The 14,786-nt window shown below is 36.4% G+C and overlaps 2 protein-coding genes across 2 annotated transcripts; one reads left to right on the forward strand and one right to left on the reverse strand.

Moving 5' to 3' along the window:
* Positions 1-352: 352 nt before the first annotated feature.
* On the reverse strand, positions 353-919 carry LOC131596934 (uncharacterized). The gene has a single exon (XM_058869664.1). It carries the CDS (start codon positions 917-919, stop codon positions 353-355), a length of 567 nt encoding a protein of 188 aa, XP_058725647.1.
* Positions 920-8,488: 7,569 nt separating this feature from the next.
* Positions 8,489-11,438, forward strand: LOC131594656 (metal tolerance protein 10-like). The gene is made up of 6 exons (XM_058866841.1): positions 8,489-8,822; positions 9,759-9,871; positions 10,083-10,328; positions 10,420-10,500; positions 10,592-10,822; positions 10,923-11,438. The coding sequence occupies exons 1-6, from the start codon at positions 8,663-8,665 to the stop codon at positions 11,265-11,267; spliced, it is 1,176 nt and encodes a 391-aa protein (XP_058722824.1). The 5' UTR covers positions 8,489-8,662; the 3' UTR covers positions 11,268-11,438.
* Positions 11,439-14,786: the final 3,348 nt, after the last annotated feature.

Genomic DNA, 14,786 nt, shown 5'->3' on the forward strand with positions numbered 1-14,786 from the left:
TAGTTGTTTTGTACAAGCCCCCACAGTTGTGTCCTTTGTTAAAAGACACCTCATTAGGTAGAGAAATATATATAATGTTTATGTTTAAAAACTATTTTTAGTCTCAATTTTCGAACATTGTGAGACCTTTTAATAAAATAGATTAATGATCCGTTAATCAAGACTAAGAGCTAAATGGTTTGTCAACCTTTGAACGTGAAATAGGTTTTACCTCTACATGATGTATCATTGCACTCATGTTAATAACATTGTTTTTTTTTGTAATCAAGATATATTAATAGAACAAACGTTCACAACGAGATTACAAAAGAGACGGCCGGAACCGCGGGGAAAATTACCCACCAATTGAAACCTAACTTAAGAAAAACAAAGGGTTTTTGTCAAACTCATAAAAGTTACAATTGGCATGAGCAATATTCCCAATAAACGCCCACCTCCAAACTAAAACTTTAACATCCCAACCAACATCCCTAGAATTCCAACCAAAATTCTTGAAAATAATCTTGTTCCTATGTAACCACAAAGTCCAAAGAGTTGCCAACCAAACACATCCTAGCTTACCTCTTTTAACTTTCTTCCTATTACAAAAAGAATGCCAAATCCAAAAACTCTCTTTAAAATTCTCTGCCTTATAATCCTCCAAGCCAATCCAAGAAGCGATATAACTCCACACATCATCCGCCATACGACAAAGAAGAAGAGAATGTCTAGAAGTTTCACTACAAACACCACAAAAAGAGCAAGACAAAGCCGAGGGAGAAATAGAGATACCTCTACGGACAAGCGAGTCTTTTGTCGGAATCCTATCACGGAGACACCGCCAACCAAAAGCTTTACACTTTAAAGGAACATCAATCTTCCAAATATACTCCATGACAAAGTCATAACGGTTTGGGGGCCTGAAAACAACCTTCCTCATGCAAATATCCTTGTAACAAGAAGACACCGTAAACCGATTATGGTCCGTCAATCTCCAACCCGGACTGTCGCCAATGCTGCTAGCAAACGGGCCAGCCGCCTAGCGCAGAAAATCCAGCAGCAGCGCTGCTGTTCCGGCAGCTTTCGCGGGCAGATTAACCAAGCCCAAATCGCTCCAACGCCACTCGCCATGAATCCATCCGCCCATCCCTGCAATTGAGACATCCTGCAAACGGGAAAGAGGAAACAAAGAAGGGAACAACAATTTAATAGGTCCTTCATTCAACCAAGCGGAATGCCAAAAGGAAGTAGAAAAACCATTCCCAATACGAAAGAACAAATTATCACCAAAAAAATTTTCCGGAAGTTTCTTATCTAAAGCTAATAAATCCATCCACCATGTCGACTTGGGGGTATTCTTAGAAATATCTCCAATACCGGCCACCCGAATCTTAATATCCCCATAACGCGCTTTTAGCACCTCATACCATAAAGAATTGGAACCCTCCAAAATCCTCCACTTCCATTTAAGAAGAAGCGCCAAGTTGAAATCCTCCAACCTCCTTAAACCAAGACCACCCTTATCGACCGGCCTACAAACATTATCCCAAGACACTCAATGAATCCTCTTTTTGTCCTCCACCCCACCCCAAAGAAAATTGCTTTGAATACTATTAATCTCTTGAATAACCTTTTTCGGCGCCTTGTAAAAGGAAAATGTAAAAATAGGCAAACTTTCAAGAACCGACTTCAAGAGAGTTAATCTCCCACCAAAACTTAGCCACCTACCTTTCCACGACAATAACCTTTTTTTAATGCTCTCCACCAAAGGCCTCCACACATTAACCTTCCTAGGATTAATTCCAATCCTAATACCAAGAAAGGTAAAAACCTTCGGTTCCATTCTACAAGCGAGGAAATTAGCCACCACCTCCAAAAAATTAGAAATAATGTTAAACCCAATAAGTTTACTCTTATTGAAATTAATCCCAAGCCCCGAAACAAGCTCAAAAGCTCTTAGAACCGCTTTAATGGACCAAAGGTGATTCCAACTCCCATCCCCCATCAAAAGCGTATCATCCGCGAATTGGAGAACATTCACAAAACAATTGTTTGTCACTCTAACCCCCGCATAATCCCCATTCTCCACCGCTTTATTCACCAAAAGATTTAAACCCTCGGCTACAATAACAAAGAGAAAAGGAGAGAGAGGGTCACCTTGCCTAAGGCCCTTTTCCACCACAAACTCTCTCGTTGGGCTACCATTGACAAGGACCGACATTTTGCTCGAAAAGATCATCGCCTCCATCCACTTCATCCACACCTCCCCGAACCCGAATTTCCTCATCATAAACTTAAGATAATTCCAATTAACTTTATCATAGGCCTTTTCGAAATCGACCTTAAAAAGAAGACAATCCTTATTCTCTTTAGTAACGAAATCCACTAACTCACTAGCCACTAAAACTCCGTCTAACATTTGTCTTCCCAAAACAAAAGCACTTTGACTTTTGGAAATGATCGATTGAAGCACCTTTTTAATCCTCCCCGCCAAAACTTTAGATAAAATCTTGTAAATGCACCCTACTAGGCAAATCGGCCTATAGTCATCTAATCCTAAAGGACTAGAGACTTTCAGGATTAAAGTGATGAAAGAAGACGTGATAGCTTTGGACAAAACCGCTCCCGAATGAAAATCATTAAAGCAAGACATAAACTCCTTCTTCAAAAAGGAACACCCTTTCTTCACGAAAAGAAGGGAAAACCCATCGGGGCTCGGACTTTTTGATCCATCACAACTCCACACCGCTTCCCTAACCTCTTCCTCGGAGAAAGGAACCTCGATAGATAAACTATCCGCCATACTAAGGGTTTTAAAAGCCACACCTTCCAACACCGGTCTAACAAGATCACTATCCTCAAACTTCCTACCGAAGTGAACCTTAACTTCATTCTTCACCTCCTCCACCTTAGAGATAATAACATTGTTGGAAACAATAGGGCCGATATGATTCCTCCTCCTTCTCTCTTTCATAGATCTGTGAAAGAACCTATTATTAGAGTCCCCGTCATTAAGCCACTTTAATCTCGCCTTTTGAATGAGCATATTTTCCTTAATTTTGAGATTCAACCAAATTTTACTACTAGCATCTCTCCTTATCAAAAGCGTTTCTTCACTAACATCATCCAAATCCTCCACCTCATTGAGCTCTCTAACCCCCTCCTCTACCTCCAAATCATATCTACCGAAAACCACTTTATTCCACCAAATAAGTTTATCCTTTATCAACCGAAGTTTCTCTTTTAAAACAAAATCCCCTCTCCCATAAACCTCCAAAGCCTCCCATTCCTTCTCCACAAAAGGCAAAAAATCCTTGTTATTAAACCACTCGTTATTGAACTTGAAAGGTTTGGGCCCCCAATCCTCTTTATCGACCACAAGCCAAACCGGACAATGATCTGAAATATCCCTCGATCCCACCAATTGTCCCTCAATCCCCCATGAAGCTACAATTCCTTCATCCACCAAGAATCGGTCCAATCTATTCTTGGATTTGCCATCCTCACTAAACCAAGTGAATTTCTTTCCCTTACAAGGCACATCTAAAAGGCCGCTACCAATAATAAAATCATTGAAATCCCTCCACTCTGCAACAGATCTTGCTGTAGATAAACCCTTCCTTTCGCTACTCTTCTTAACCGCATTAAAGTCTCCCCCAATAATCCATTTCCCATCGTTGAATTTAGCCTTCAACTCCAAAAGCTTCCGCCATAACTCTCTTTTCAAAACTAGCGAGCACGCCGAGTACACATTAACAAAATAATAAACACCTTCATTCCCCAAAGCTCTAATCCCCAAATAGCCATTGTCACGAAAACTATTAACAACTGAAAAGGATCTAGGATTCCACAGAATCAACATACCTCCCGAAAATCCATTTGCTTCAGAAAATGAAAAATCCACGTCCTCCGTCCCCTAAAAGCTCCTGGCCATTGCCTCGGAAATCTCCTTCAATTTAGTTTCTTGAATAAAGAAAATGTCCGCCTTCCCCTTTCGAATTATACTTCTAACTCTTTTCCTTTTTAACAAACTCCCCCTCCCCTTATATTAAAAGTCCCTAAAATCATTTAGAACGTTTAGAAAAAACCTTCCCTTAGCCAAATCTCAACTTCCCTTCAGCTTCCATCTCCTCAACTCTAGCTTTGCAATCAAAAGATGATTCCCCCGGAATGACACCCAAATTAGAGATAGCGTTCCATAACCTTTCTCCCGATTCAATACCGAAATTCCCTAAAATTCTCTTGTTGCATCTAAGGATATCTGAATCCACCGAGGAAACGGCATTGCTGCCCCCACCCGAGTCTGCCTGCAGGGCCAGAACAGTGGCTAAACCATCAACTGAATCATTTTCAATACGAGAAGCCCACCGGTTAACCTCAATCCCAGCACCACTAAAACAACAACATTGATCGACCTCGTCGCTCCCTCCTTCCGCCTCTACATTCAGGAAACAGGGATCCGAAGCTCTACCCTTTAGTGTTTTTACTCTCTTCTTGAGTCTACTCAGTTTCTTCTTCTTGGAGTTGAGAAAACAGTGACTAGAATATATATTGCCCCGCCTACTGCTCTTGCCTCCCTTGAAATGTTTTCCAACCTTCCCCTTTCCACCGTCCGAACAGCCTCCGCAAACCTCCCTGCCAATCCCCCCATTGGCCAAGATATCAGCCTCTCCATACCCTCTCAAAGAGCACACCGACTCCGCCACCACAGTTTCATCCGACTGAGACTCGAGGGGATGAAGGAAACCCGAGATCCCTTCCTGAGAATCATTCCCATCTGAAGCTTTCGATAAATGAATTTCCTTGTCAAACTCTCCAACCGACTTATCATCTTTACCGCCACCCCTTCCCTGTTCCGACGACAGCACAAAACCTCCCCCATTGAGGTCATAACCCGTGTCCAGATGTTCCCCAATCAACACTGGCCCTGGTTCCAACAGATGTCCTGTTGATTCCACGCACATCGGCACTTCACAATCCAATTCGTCACGCTCCCCTTCTTCCTCCACCGAATCACCCCACAAGGTGCCTGAACTTGAAGATGAATTACTCCGCACACTATGACCTCTCTGCATCGTACAACCACTCACAGCCTCTTCCTTCAACACCAGTTCAAACTCCTCCCCATCAATCACCACAACCAAACTATCTCTTAGAATAAAAGACCAAGGTACTTTCACTGAGAAAATAGCAGCATCCATCACTCTACCATTCAAACAACTCTCTTCCACAGACATAAAAACTCCTAAAGCATTAGCAAGAAACACCAAAAAAGACCGGTCCCAAACGTGACAAGGGATTCCTAGGACACGAATGCGCAGAATCCTATCCACATCAACATCAAAGGTTCTCCATTTTCTAATAGATCGAAAGTGTTTCTTCCACCAGTCCCCCCCTTCACTTAACAAGCCATCCAACACCCCTACTTCTGATTCCTCAAGAACGCATAAATTGGGGCCTAAAGGAATCGCAGCAATCGCAAAGAAACCCTCTAATTCTAGGAGAGATTGGATATTATAAGACTCACCGGGAGACAACACTTCAGCTACAAGAGCTTTCTTCCACCTCTCCTTGGACACGGGATTAGCTTCAAAAGATAACTTCATAGCCTTCTCCTCTATGGCAATCTCCCCACCAGCGACAATCTCTGCAAAAGTAAAATTCCCAACTCTCCTTTGATTCGCCCCCATCTCAGACAACCTCCTACCCCCTCCTCCGTTCTTCTTAAACCTCCTCCCTTCCCCCCTTTTACGCCTCCTTGCTCCCATGCAGATCCGTTTCTTTCGAAACGAGGAATATTCGCGTGAATTTTCCTCCCCCCACAAATCACATTGTCTAACCTTACTGCTAGCAATCTCGAATCTTCCATCTCCACAAACCTAGCAAAGCCAAACCTCTTTCCCCACTTGTTCCTTCTCGGTGAAATCGCTACCTCCACCACATTGGCAATACACCCAAATATTTCAAAGAGATCCAACGCCTTCGAATAATCTGGGAAGTTGGAAATGAAAAAGGAAAACCACTTGACTTCCACTTTCCGACAAGCATCTCCTCTCGGAAAAATATCCCATCTTGGGGGCATATGACGAAACCCCCTTCTTTCAACCCTGTTCCACTCCATCAAACAAACAAACCAGGACGACGACGATAACAAGACTAGAAGGTGAAGCCCGGGAGTAAATCCAACCCAGAAGCCCTAAAATAACCCCCACAACAAGGTCCCTGCTCCTAAGAACAAGAATTTAAACCGAAGACGAGGGGTTAATAGAACCCAAACTAGGGGACCACCACCAGACCCTCATCGAAAAAGATGAATTGAGAAAATGATAGAAAGTAATTGAGATGAAAATTCCACAATTTTATCATTTGAAACAAAAGTTCTATAACCTAATGTCAAAATGAATAATATTGTAATAATTTAAAAAATATGAAGAAACGTAATGAATCTTTTATACTTTACTCAATTGAGAAAATATGAAGAAACTAATTAAAATTAAAAAAGCTAAGCAATCAATGTCGAATAACAACAAAAAAGTCCATGTTTTCAACCTAAATATCGATATTTTAAAAGTTGTTGGCATACATTAAGTAATCATAAAGGAAAAAAGATTTGATTGAGATAGAGATATTATCGAAACAAAGAGATACTAAGAGTTTGCAATTTTTTATATTCTAATTCTAAAGTAAGTGGACACTTAAGAGTTAAGGCCCTTAAAGTATCTATTTATATATTCTTCAAATTTCAAAGTTACCCTTAAGGATAGGTAATATATACCTTAAAGTGTTTTTTTGCCATTAAAGGAAATTCCTTTTTTTTTTATTTATCAAATATATGATTTCAGTCAAATATAAAAAGTTAAAAATTAAGGCAAATTGCATTTTTAAAATTAAATTATTATTATTTTAATCAAACATTAAATTTTATTGGTAAATAACAATCAATTAATATTCAAATATATGATTTCGGTCAAAAATCAAAAGTTAAAATTTAAATAAATTGCACTTATAAAATTGAATTAATATATTATTTTAGTCAAACATTAAATTATATTGGTAAATAACAATCAATTAATATTCAAATATATGATTTCAGTCAAAAATCAAAAGTTAAAATTAAGATAAAGTGCATTTATAAAAAAATATTATTTTAGTAAGAAAAACCAATTAACATTCAAATAATTTTGAAATTTAAAAAACTAAAAGTAATCATAATAGAAAAAATAAAAAATAAAATGTAATAAACAATTCATTAATATTCAAATAACTTTTAGAATTAATTATAATATTTGTCACATTATTTTATCCGATTAGTTATCGAAAATAATTTATTTATGTTAAATTTAAAAAGTTTTAATATTCTCTTAATTTTTATACTTAAAATTGAGGTTAAGTACATTTTTAATAAAACATTTATGAAATATGACAAATTGTTATATAAATTTTTTTAAAAAAAATATTTGTTAAAGAATGGATTGCTCATTAATTTTCAATGAATACAAATAGTAGTTAAAATATTTAAGTTAAAATATGAGAATTAATTTCATGCATCGGATTAAAAAATAAAGGGACCAAAATAATTATATTTAAGTTAAAGTTTTAATATTCAAAATCTATATTATTATTAATTGAAAAAATATTATATTGATTGAAGAGATTAATATCATATTAGTTTAATTTTTTTATTTAATCAACATATAGATAAAGCAGAAAAGAAATAAAATGAATTAAGTAGGGACATTTTTAATGCCGGAACAATATATAACATTAAAATAATATATTTTTATTTTTTTTAAAATTAAATTCCGCAAAAACCTGAGTTCCACTCAACTTTAAGTTTCCAATTAAATAAATAACCAATTAATATTATAATTATTACTACAAAAATAATATTTAATTATTAAGATAACAATAATAACAAATAAAAAGATTAAGTAACAGAAAAAATCAAACAAATAACCTATTTAAAATTTTCTTTTTTTACTAAATACTATTTCTGATGCTATTTATAAAAAAAATATTAAATTCATTAAATAATTAATCAATCTGATTTATATCATGTCCAGATACATTAATTTTTACTTAATGAATCTAAAAAAAACAAACTTTATAAGAAACATTTTGAGTTAGATTTATAACTAAAAAAATCACCTAAAAAACAAATACACATACAATGAACCTTTTCGAAATTAAACAAACCAACCAAATATAAAAATATAATACTTTATTTTTGTAAAGATACTATTTTTTCCTAACCTAACAAAAAAACAAAAAGTAAAAAGCATCAATCACTGTACAACAACAGTGTCCACAAAATCACCTAAACTCTAGTGATCCTCATCACAAACTCTATCCACTATTTAAATCCAAAAACATCTTTTAAAATTTAAAAATATTTTTTTAAAATTCAAAAATATTTTTTAAATCGAAAAATACTTTTTAAATTTAAAAACATTAAAAAACATTAAAAAAAAAACAACCTTATATATCACAATCAAACGTTTGACACAACCACACTTTGCAGTTTCACCCTTACGTGTATTTCCTTATATCTAGGAAAAATCGTTACACATTTGCATCAAATCGTAACAAAATCAAAAACCAAATCATTATAAAAACACAACACACAACAACAACAACATAACACACAAACAAACCCACCTCGTTTTTTCAGAAAAAACCAAACATGGCTGAGATTCATGGCAGAACTGAACCTCTTCTTGATGAAGATGCTGCTAACGGTTCTTGGAAACTCAACGTCAAGGAGTTCCATCTACCATCCCAGAATGTTGCTGATCGCCAAGACAAAAGTTCCTTCAGTTTCAATGGCCTCCTTCGTAAGCCTAGTGAGTATCATTCTTAAAATTTCCGAAAGTTTGTTTTTTCGAATTTTCTGTTTTGTCAACTGATACAGTATCTTGTTCTTTTTTATTTTCATGTTTTTCGTCCATTGAATCAATAAAGTCTCAATTTTTAGGGTTTATTTGGTTTCTGTAGTTAAAAAAGTTTTGAAATCTCTGTTTTTTTGGTGGTGATAATGTTGATTTTTTTTTGTTGTTTGGTTGTAATAATAGTGGGAATCTATTATTAAAGGAAGTGCTTTTTGTGGTGGATATTCATCAATCTAAAGTGCTTTTTTATTTAATTTTGTTATCAAAAGTATAGGATGATTAATATTGATAACGATCAAGGCTTAATTATGCATGAATCTTCCTTTCTTTGTTTCTTTACAGATCATTCTTTTGTACTCTTTATAATATAATAATAATAGTACTTTTTGAAGTGTAAAATAGATTTCATGTTAAGTGCTTTTTTTTTACGAAAGATTGTGTTTGTTCACATAATTTTGTTTACATTTTTAGGGTTTGTTTGGATTGAGTTTATCTACTGCTCTAAGTTTTGTGACATCAAAACAGCTTATGACATTTTATATATTTTTTGAACTTATTTTTATAAGTTCTTCAATATAGCTAGTGAAAACAACTTAAATGTATTTTATCTTTTGTTATAATTAAAAACAGCTTATGCAAGCTTATTTATAAGCACTTATTTTGTTATATGCGGCAAATAAGTTGTTTATCCAAACAGATCCTTAAAGTGTGTTTGGTTTCGTCTGATGGAGTGTCAAAAGTGATTTTAGACACATGAAATTGTTTTTGACAACCTTTGAGTGATTTCAATGGAATTGATTTTGCCTCCAAAATATATTATAAACTGAAGTTATTGATTGTTCAACTCGCTATTATGTGTATGTAACCGATCTTAAACCACTTGTGTTTCAGAGAAGCAACGCAAGGTGGCGGAGTATTACAAGAAACAAGAGAGACTCCTTGAAGGATTTAACGAAATGGAGGCTATGCATGAAACCGGTTTTTACCCCGGAGGTCTTACCGAGGTAGATTGTTCTATATATGACTATGATTTACATTTAATTTGTGATTTCCTATGTTGTCAGTTGCGAATAGCGGAATTTAGCGGTTTGTTCAATTCTGCTATAGTTCTGTTATAGCTGTTATTTGACAGCACCGATGATTTCCGATCTGAATGATTGAATTTAGTCCATAAAGAGGATTCTACTAAATAAAAATTGCGTATATTTTTCTCAGGATGAAATGAAGCAGCTTGCGAAGAGTGAGAGAATGGCGGTTCATGTGTCGAATATATGTAACTTGGTGCTGTTTGCTGCAAAGGTTTTCGCGTCGATCGAGAGTAGATCACTGGCCGTCATTGCATCAACACTAGATTCTCTTTTGGATCTCTTGTCAGGTTTCATACTGTGGTTTACTTCCAATGCTATGAGAAAGCCTAACCGGTTTCACTACCCGATTGGAAAGAAACGCATGCAACCAGTGGTAAGATCGCAATGCGATCGATAACTACTTTAAATCAGTTGTTTAAGATATTCTAAAAAATCACACATGCTTATCGTTTTTTTTTATGCAGGGTATCATTGTTTTTGCATCAGTAATGGCGACCTTGGGCTTGCAGATTTTGATCGAGTCTGGCCGGCAAATTATTGCAAAGGTAATTATTTATTCACTAGTCTGAATTTGCGCTTAATCGGTTTTGTCGCATGTAGAAGTGTTTTAAGCTTCTCTTCGTCGTTTTCTTATAGGCAAAACCTGAAGTTGATCCAACTAAGGTAAATTGGATGATTGGAATTATGGTAGCCGTGACCGTGGTGAAGTTCATTCTTATGCTTTACTGTCGAAGATTCAAAAACGAAATCGTCAGAGCTTACGCACAAGATCATCTTTTTGATGTCGTTACTAATTCCGTCGGATTAGCTGCTGCTGTTCTTGCTGTCAAATACGTATGGTGGATCGATCCAGCCGGAGCTATTGTCGTAAGTATACTATAACAATATCTTATTTTCTTCTCATTTTATTTACTCCACGATCTCGATCGAGATACTAACAACGATGATTTTTTCTCGAACGTTGCAGATTGCGTTATACACAATCAACACATGGACAAAGACAGTGATTGAGAATGTTTGGTCCCTCATTGGAAGAACAGCGCCACCCGATTTCTTGGCAAAGCTAACCTACCTTATATGGAACCACCACGAGCAAATCAAGCACATAGATACGGTTAGAGCGTACACGTTCGGCGCACACTACTTCGTCGAAGTCGACATTGTTTTGCCGGAAGACATGCTTCTGAACCAAGCACACAACATCGGTGAAACACTTCAAGAGAAACTAGAACAGCTTCCGGAAGTTGAAAGAGCTTTTGTGCACATTGATTTTGAGTTCACTCATAGACCTGAGCACAAGATATCAGTATGATGATGATGATGGTGATGATGGAATGGAAGAGATTTGTTATGATTTTTTGTATGAGACAAGTGACATAGTTTTTGTTTTGTTTATAGTTGCTGATACATGGGATTGTTTTTGTTCTGTGATATACTAATGTTTATTTTTAAGTTTATTTCAAATAATTGCTATTTTGTTTAATCTATGTGATAGACATATAAATAAGCTTGATTGAAATAAAAGTCATTTTAATCCACCGTTGGCTTATTGTCTTTTGCTATTTAGCATTGTCTTGCTCATTGTCTTGCTCGCCCGCAAGATAGAAGTTTTTGCGGCCAATATTACTTATATCTCCATAGACACGTACTAAAGAATGACCTAAAGAATGTAATACTATCTCTTCAAAGATTATAAATTAGTATGCAAAAAGACCACACTAAATGTGTCTAATCACTCGCACATAACACTCAAGAGTTTCGCTTTTCAAGAGCTGTAATGATGACACTTTTGAAAAGGCGTTTAAAAGTTGGAACATTAAATGCACGAATACACAAAAAATTGAAATGTTTCCCTTTCACTTGCACAATAGCGATAAAATGAGTGGTCGGCATTCAAGGCTGATGTAACAAACCACCGCCCCGCTAAGTGCGAACAAGGGCTTGGGGGCAACTATTATGGGCTAGTCATATCGACCCCGGCCAACCACCACGGAGGAACCCCACTCTTTCCATAATCATCTCAACGCACAAGAATTATCATCTTGTTAATCATAAAGGATTTCAACTGCAAGTACATCTAACGGCTCTCCGTAATACACTACTAAGAAATAGCGAGTTTGTTATTTTCCTTTTTGTATATATAGAGAGTGTTAGACGCTAGGCTTAAGGATCTAGAGGGGGGTGAATAGATCTCACAGAGTTTTTTTGGAATTATTTCAAACTTAGGCGAAAGCGTATCGGGATCGACTTGCGTCTATTCCGAACCTCTATTGAAAGAATCGGATATGTGATAAAACCACAAAATAGTTAAGGATTAATGATGAAAAGATCGCTTAGAGAATCAAACAGTTACACTAATGTAAATCGTTTAAACTACTCGCTTGATTAACTTGTTTGCAATGACTTGATAATAGTTGAAGCAATATATCAAACACTTGGTGATAATAACCAAATTGATTATGATTCAATGTGTGGTGACTTGTGATGTTTGTAGTAGGTTTTCACACACAAGTTTAACACTTGAACCTTTGATCAATTTGCAATTATAACCAGAAATAAGCGAAACGTAAACGAAAAGATAAAAGCAATAAGAACACGATATTTGTTCAGGCAGTTCGTCGATCGTCCTCGCTACGACTACATCTGCCCCCAATTCCAAACGGGAATTGGGATGTCTTTCATTATGATTGAAAACAGTTTATACAAAAAAGATAACAAAGCGATAATGATAAACCGAATATGTTGATCCTTTGAATCTTCTTCCCCTTGATCTTCAGCCAGATCAAGTATCTTCCAAGAGCTTCACTTTGATTCCCTTTCTGCTGTGTCTTGAATTGCTTGAACCCTTGTTCTTCAATCTTCACACTCAGCTGAATCTTTGATGAAGCCTCTTGATAAAACCCCCAAAATTCACCAATCTTAGAGGACAAAATCCGCAGATTTTATTCACCAAAAACCCCACAAATCTTCACCCACTAGGAATCTTCAATTCCGTTCCATGGACGTTATCGATCTTGAACGCAAACCCTCAACGCAAAAATGATTGTGTGTAGTTGTGTTGGAGTTGAGACGAAGATCGAAGATGAGAAGCCTTTGTGTCTCTTTCAGTTGTTGGTGTTGTAAACTCAATAATTGACAGCAAACAATATATATGGGAGCTGGTGTGTTGACGCAGAGCAAACATACAATTTTGGCATTTTTGAGAAGGTAGGTTGACATGTTTCATTGATTAGGTCGACCTAACAGAAGCAGATTTAGTTAGGTTGAAATTGTTCCCAGTTAGGTCGACCTGTTGGAGGTTTGGGTCGACCTAAAATCAGTTGAAATGTGTTCTTGGGAATTTTCTTCAGTTTAGGTCGACCTAGGAGTGTTGGTGAGTCGACCTAACAGTGAGGTGTGCAAATCTCTTCAATTTAGGTCGACCTAGGAAGGTAAGTGGGTCGACCTAACAGTGGCATGTTTGAATCTTCTTTGTCTGCCTTAATTTGAGTCGACCAAATGATGTACTGGGTCGACCTAGTTGATGCAAAACCACATTCTGAGTAATTTGAGCTTTATAGGTTGATCTAGACACAGGGTAGGTCGACCTACATTGTCTTGGATAGCCAATACTTGCTTTTCCTTGAGTCATTCACTTGTGCTTTTGTGTTTGCTCACTTATGATGTTTGCCATGAATCGAAAACTCCTTGGTGAGTATAGGCTTGTACTTACATACTCCCCCTTTTTGATGATGGCAAACATTTGATTAAATGACGAAAGCTCTCCCGGTCTTGTATGCGTAAGCTCCCCCGTACTCTCAACTCATCTCCCCCTTTGACAACATCAAAAGAAAGAAAACAGGAGAATAGTAGAAGAGAATAACATAATAATCTAAACAAAACAATGTCTTACATAACATAATAGTAGAGCAGTAGAACATAATATCCAAACATAGTTAAAAGTACAAACCAAGCTTAAGTTCAAGTAATAAAAGTAAGCAGTAACATAATAGAAATGAAATGCAATGCAATAGGATGAGCTAATGAGATGCAATGCTCGCTAACGTTTGCCCCGTCTTCCTCTTCCTCTTTGGAAACCTTGAGGTCGACCTAAGATGCTTAAAATGCTTGAAATTGCAATGGAGAGACTTATGAATGTTAGATGTATGCTTATTCTACTATTTGTATGCCCAAACATGATATATTATGAGTAATGATGAACAACATATACATGTAAATGAGATAGGTGGAGAAGCATATATGAAGTCACTATAAACATGTTAATTGATAGCATATTATAGCATCAATAATATTTTTGGAAGTGAACGACAAACATGTTACCATTTTCTCAACTTGCAGATATCTTGTCATCTTTGTCAATGTAGCACGATTCTTGATTGATTTCGTACTATCTTCATACTAAGAGAAGTGTTAGCTTGAGCATAATCAAAGTATAGAGTTAAAAATAATTAAATAAACAAAATAAGGAGCATGCTTAGCTCAAATTAGAGATATCTAATATCCCTAATTCTCTTCGAATGTTGAAGAACGACTCGGTTGCAAGAGGTTTGGTAAAGATATCAGCTAGTTGTTTCTTGCTCTCTACATGTTCAAATATTACTTCTCCTTTTTCTACATGATCTCTTAGGAAGTGATGCCTTATTTCGATATGCTTGGTTCGTGAATGTAGAACAGGATTTTTGCTTAAGTTTATGGCGCTTGTGTTGTCGCACATGATAGGTATTCGATCAAGCTTAATACCAAAGTCAATGAGCTGCTGCTTGAGCCATAGTATCTGAGCACAGCAGCTTCCGGCAGCTACATATTCTTCCTCAACTGTAGATAATGCAAC

This window comes from Vicia villosa, linkage group LG4 (genome assembly GCF_029867415.1).
Source record: "Vicia villosa cultivar HV-30 ecotype Madison, WI linkage group LG4, Vvil1.0, whole genome shotgun sequence".
Lineage (NCBI taxonomy): Eukaryota > Viridiplantae > Streptophyta > Magnoliopsida > Fabales > Fabaceae > Vicia > Vicia villosa.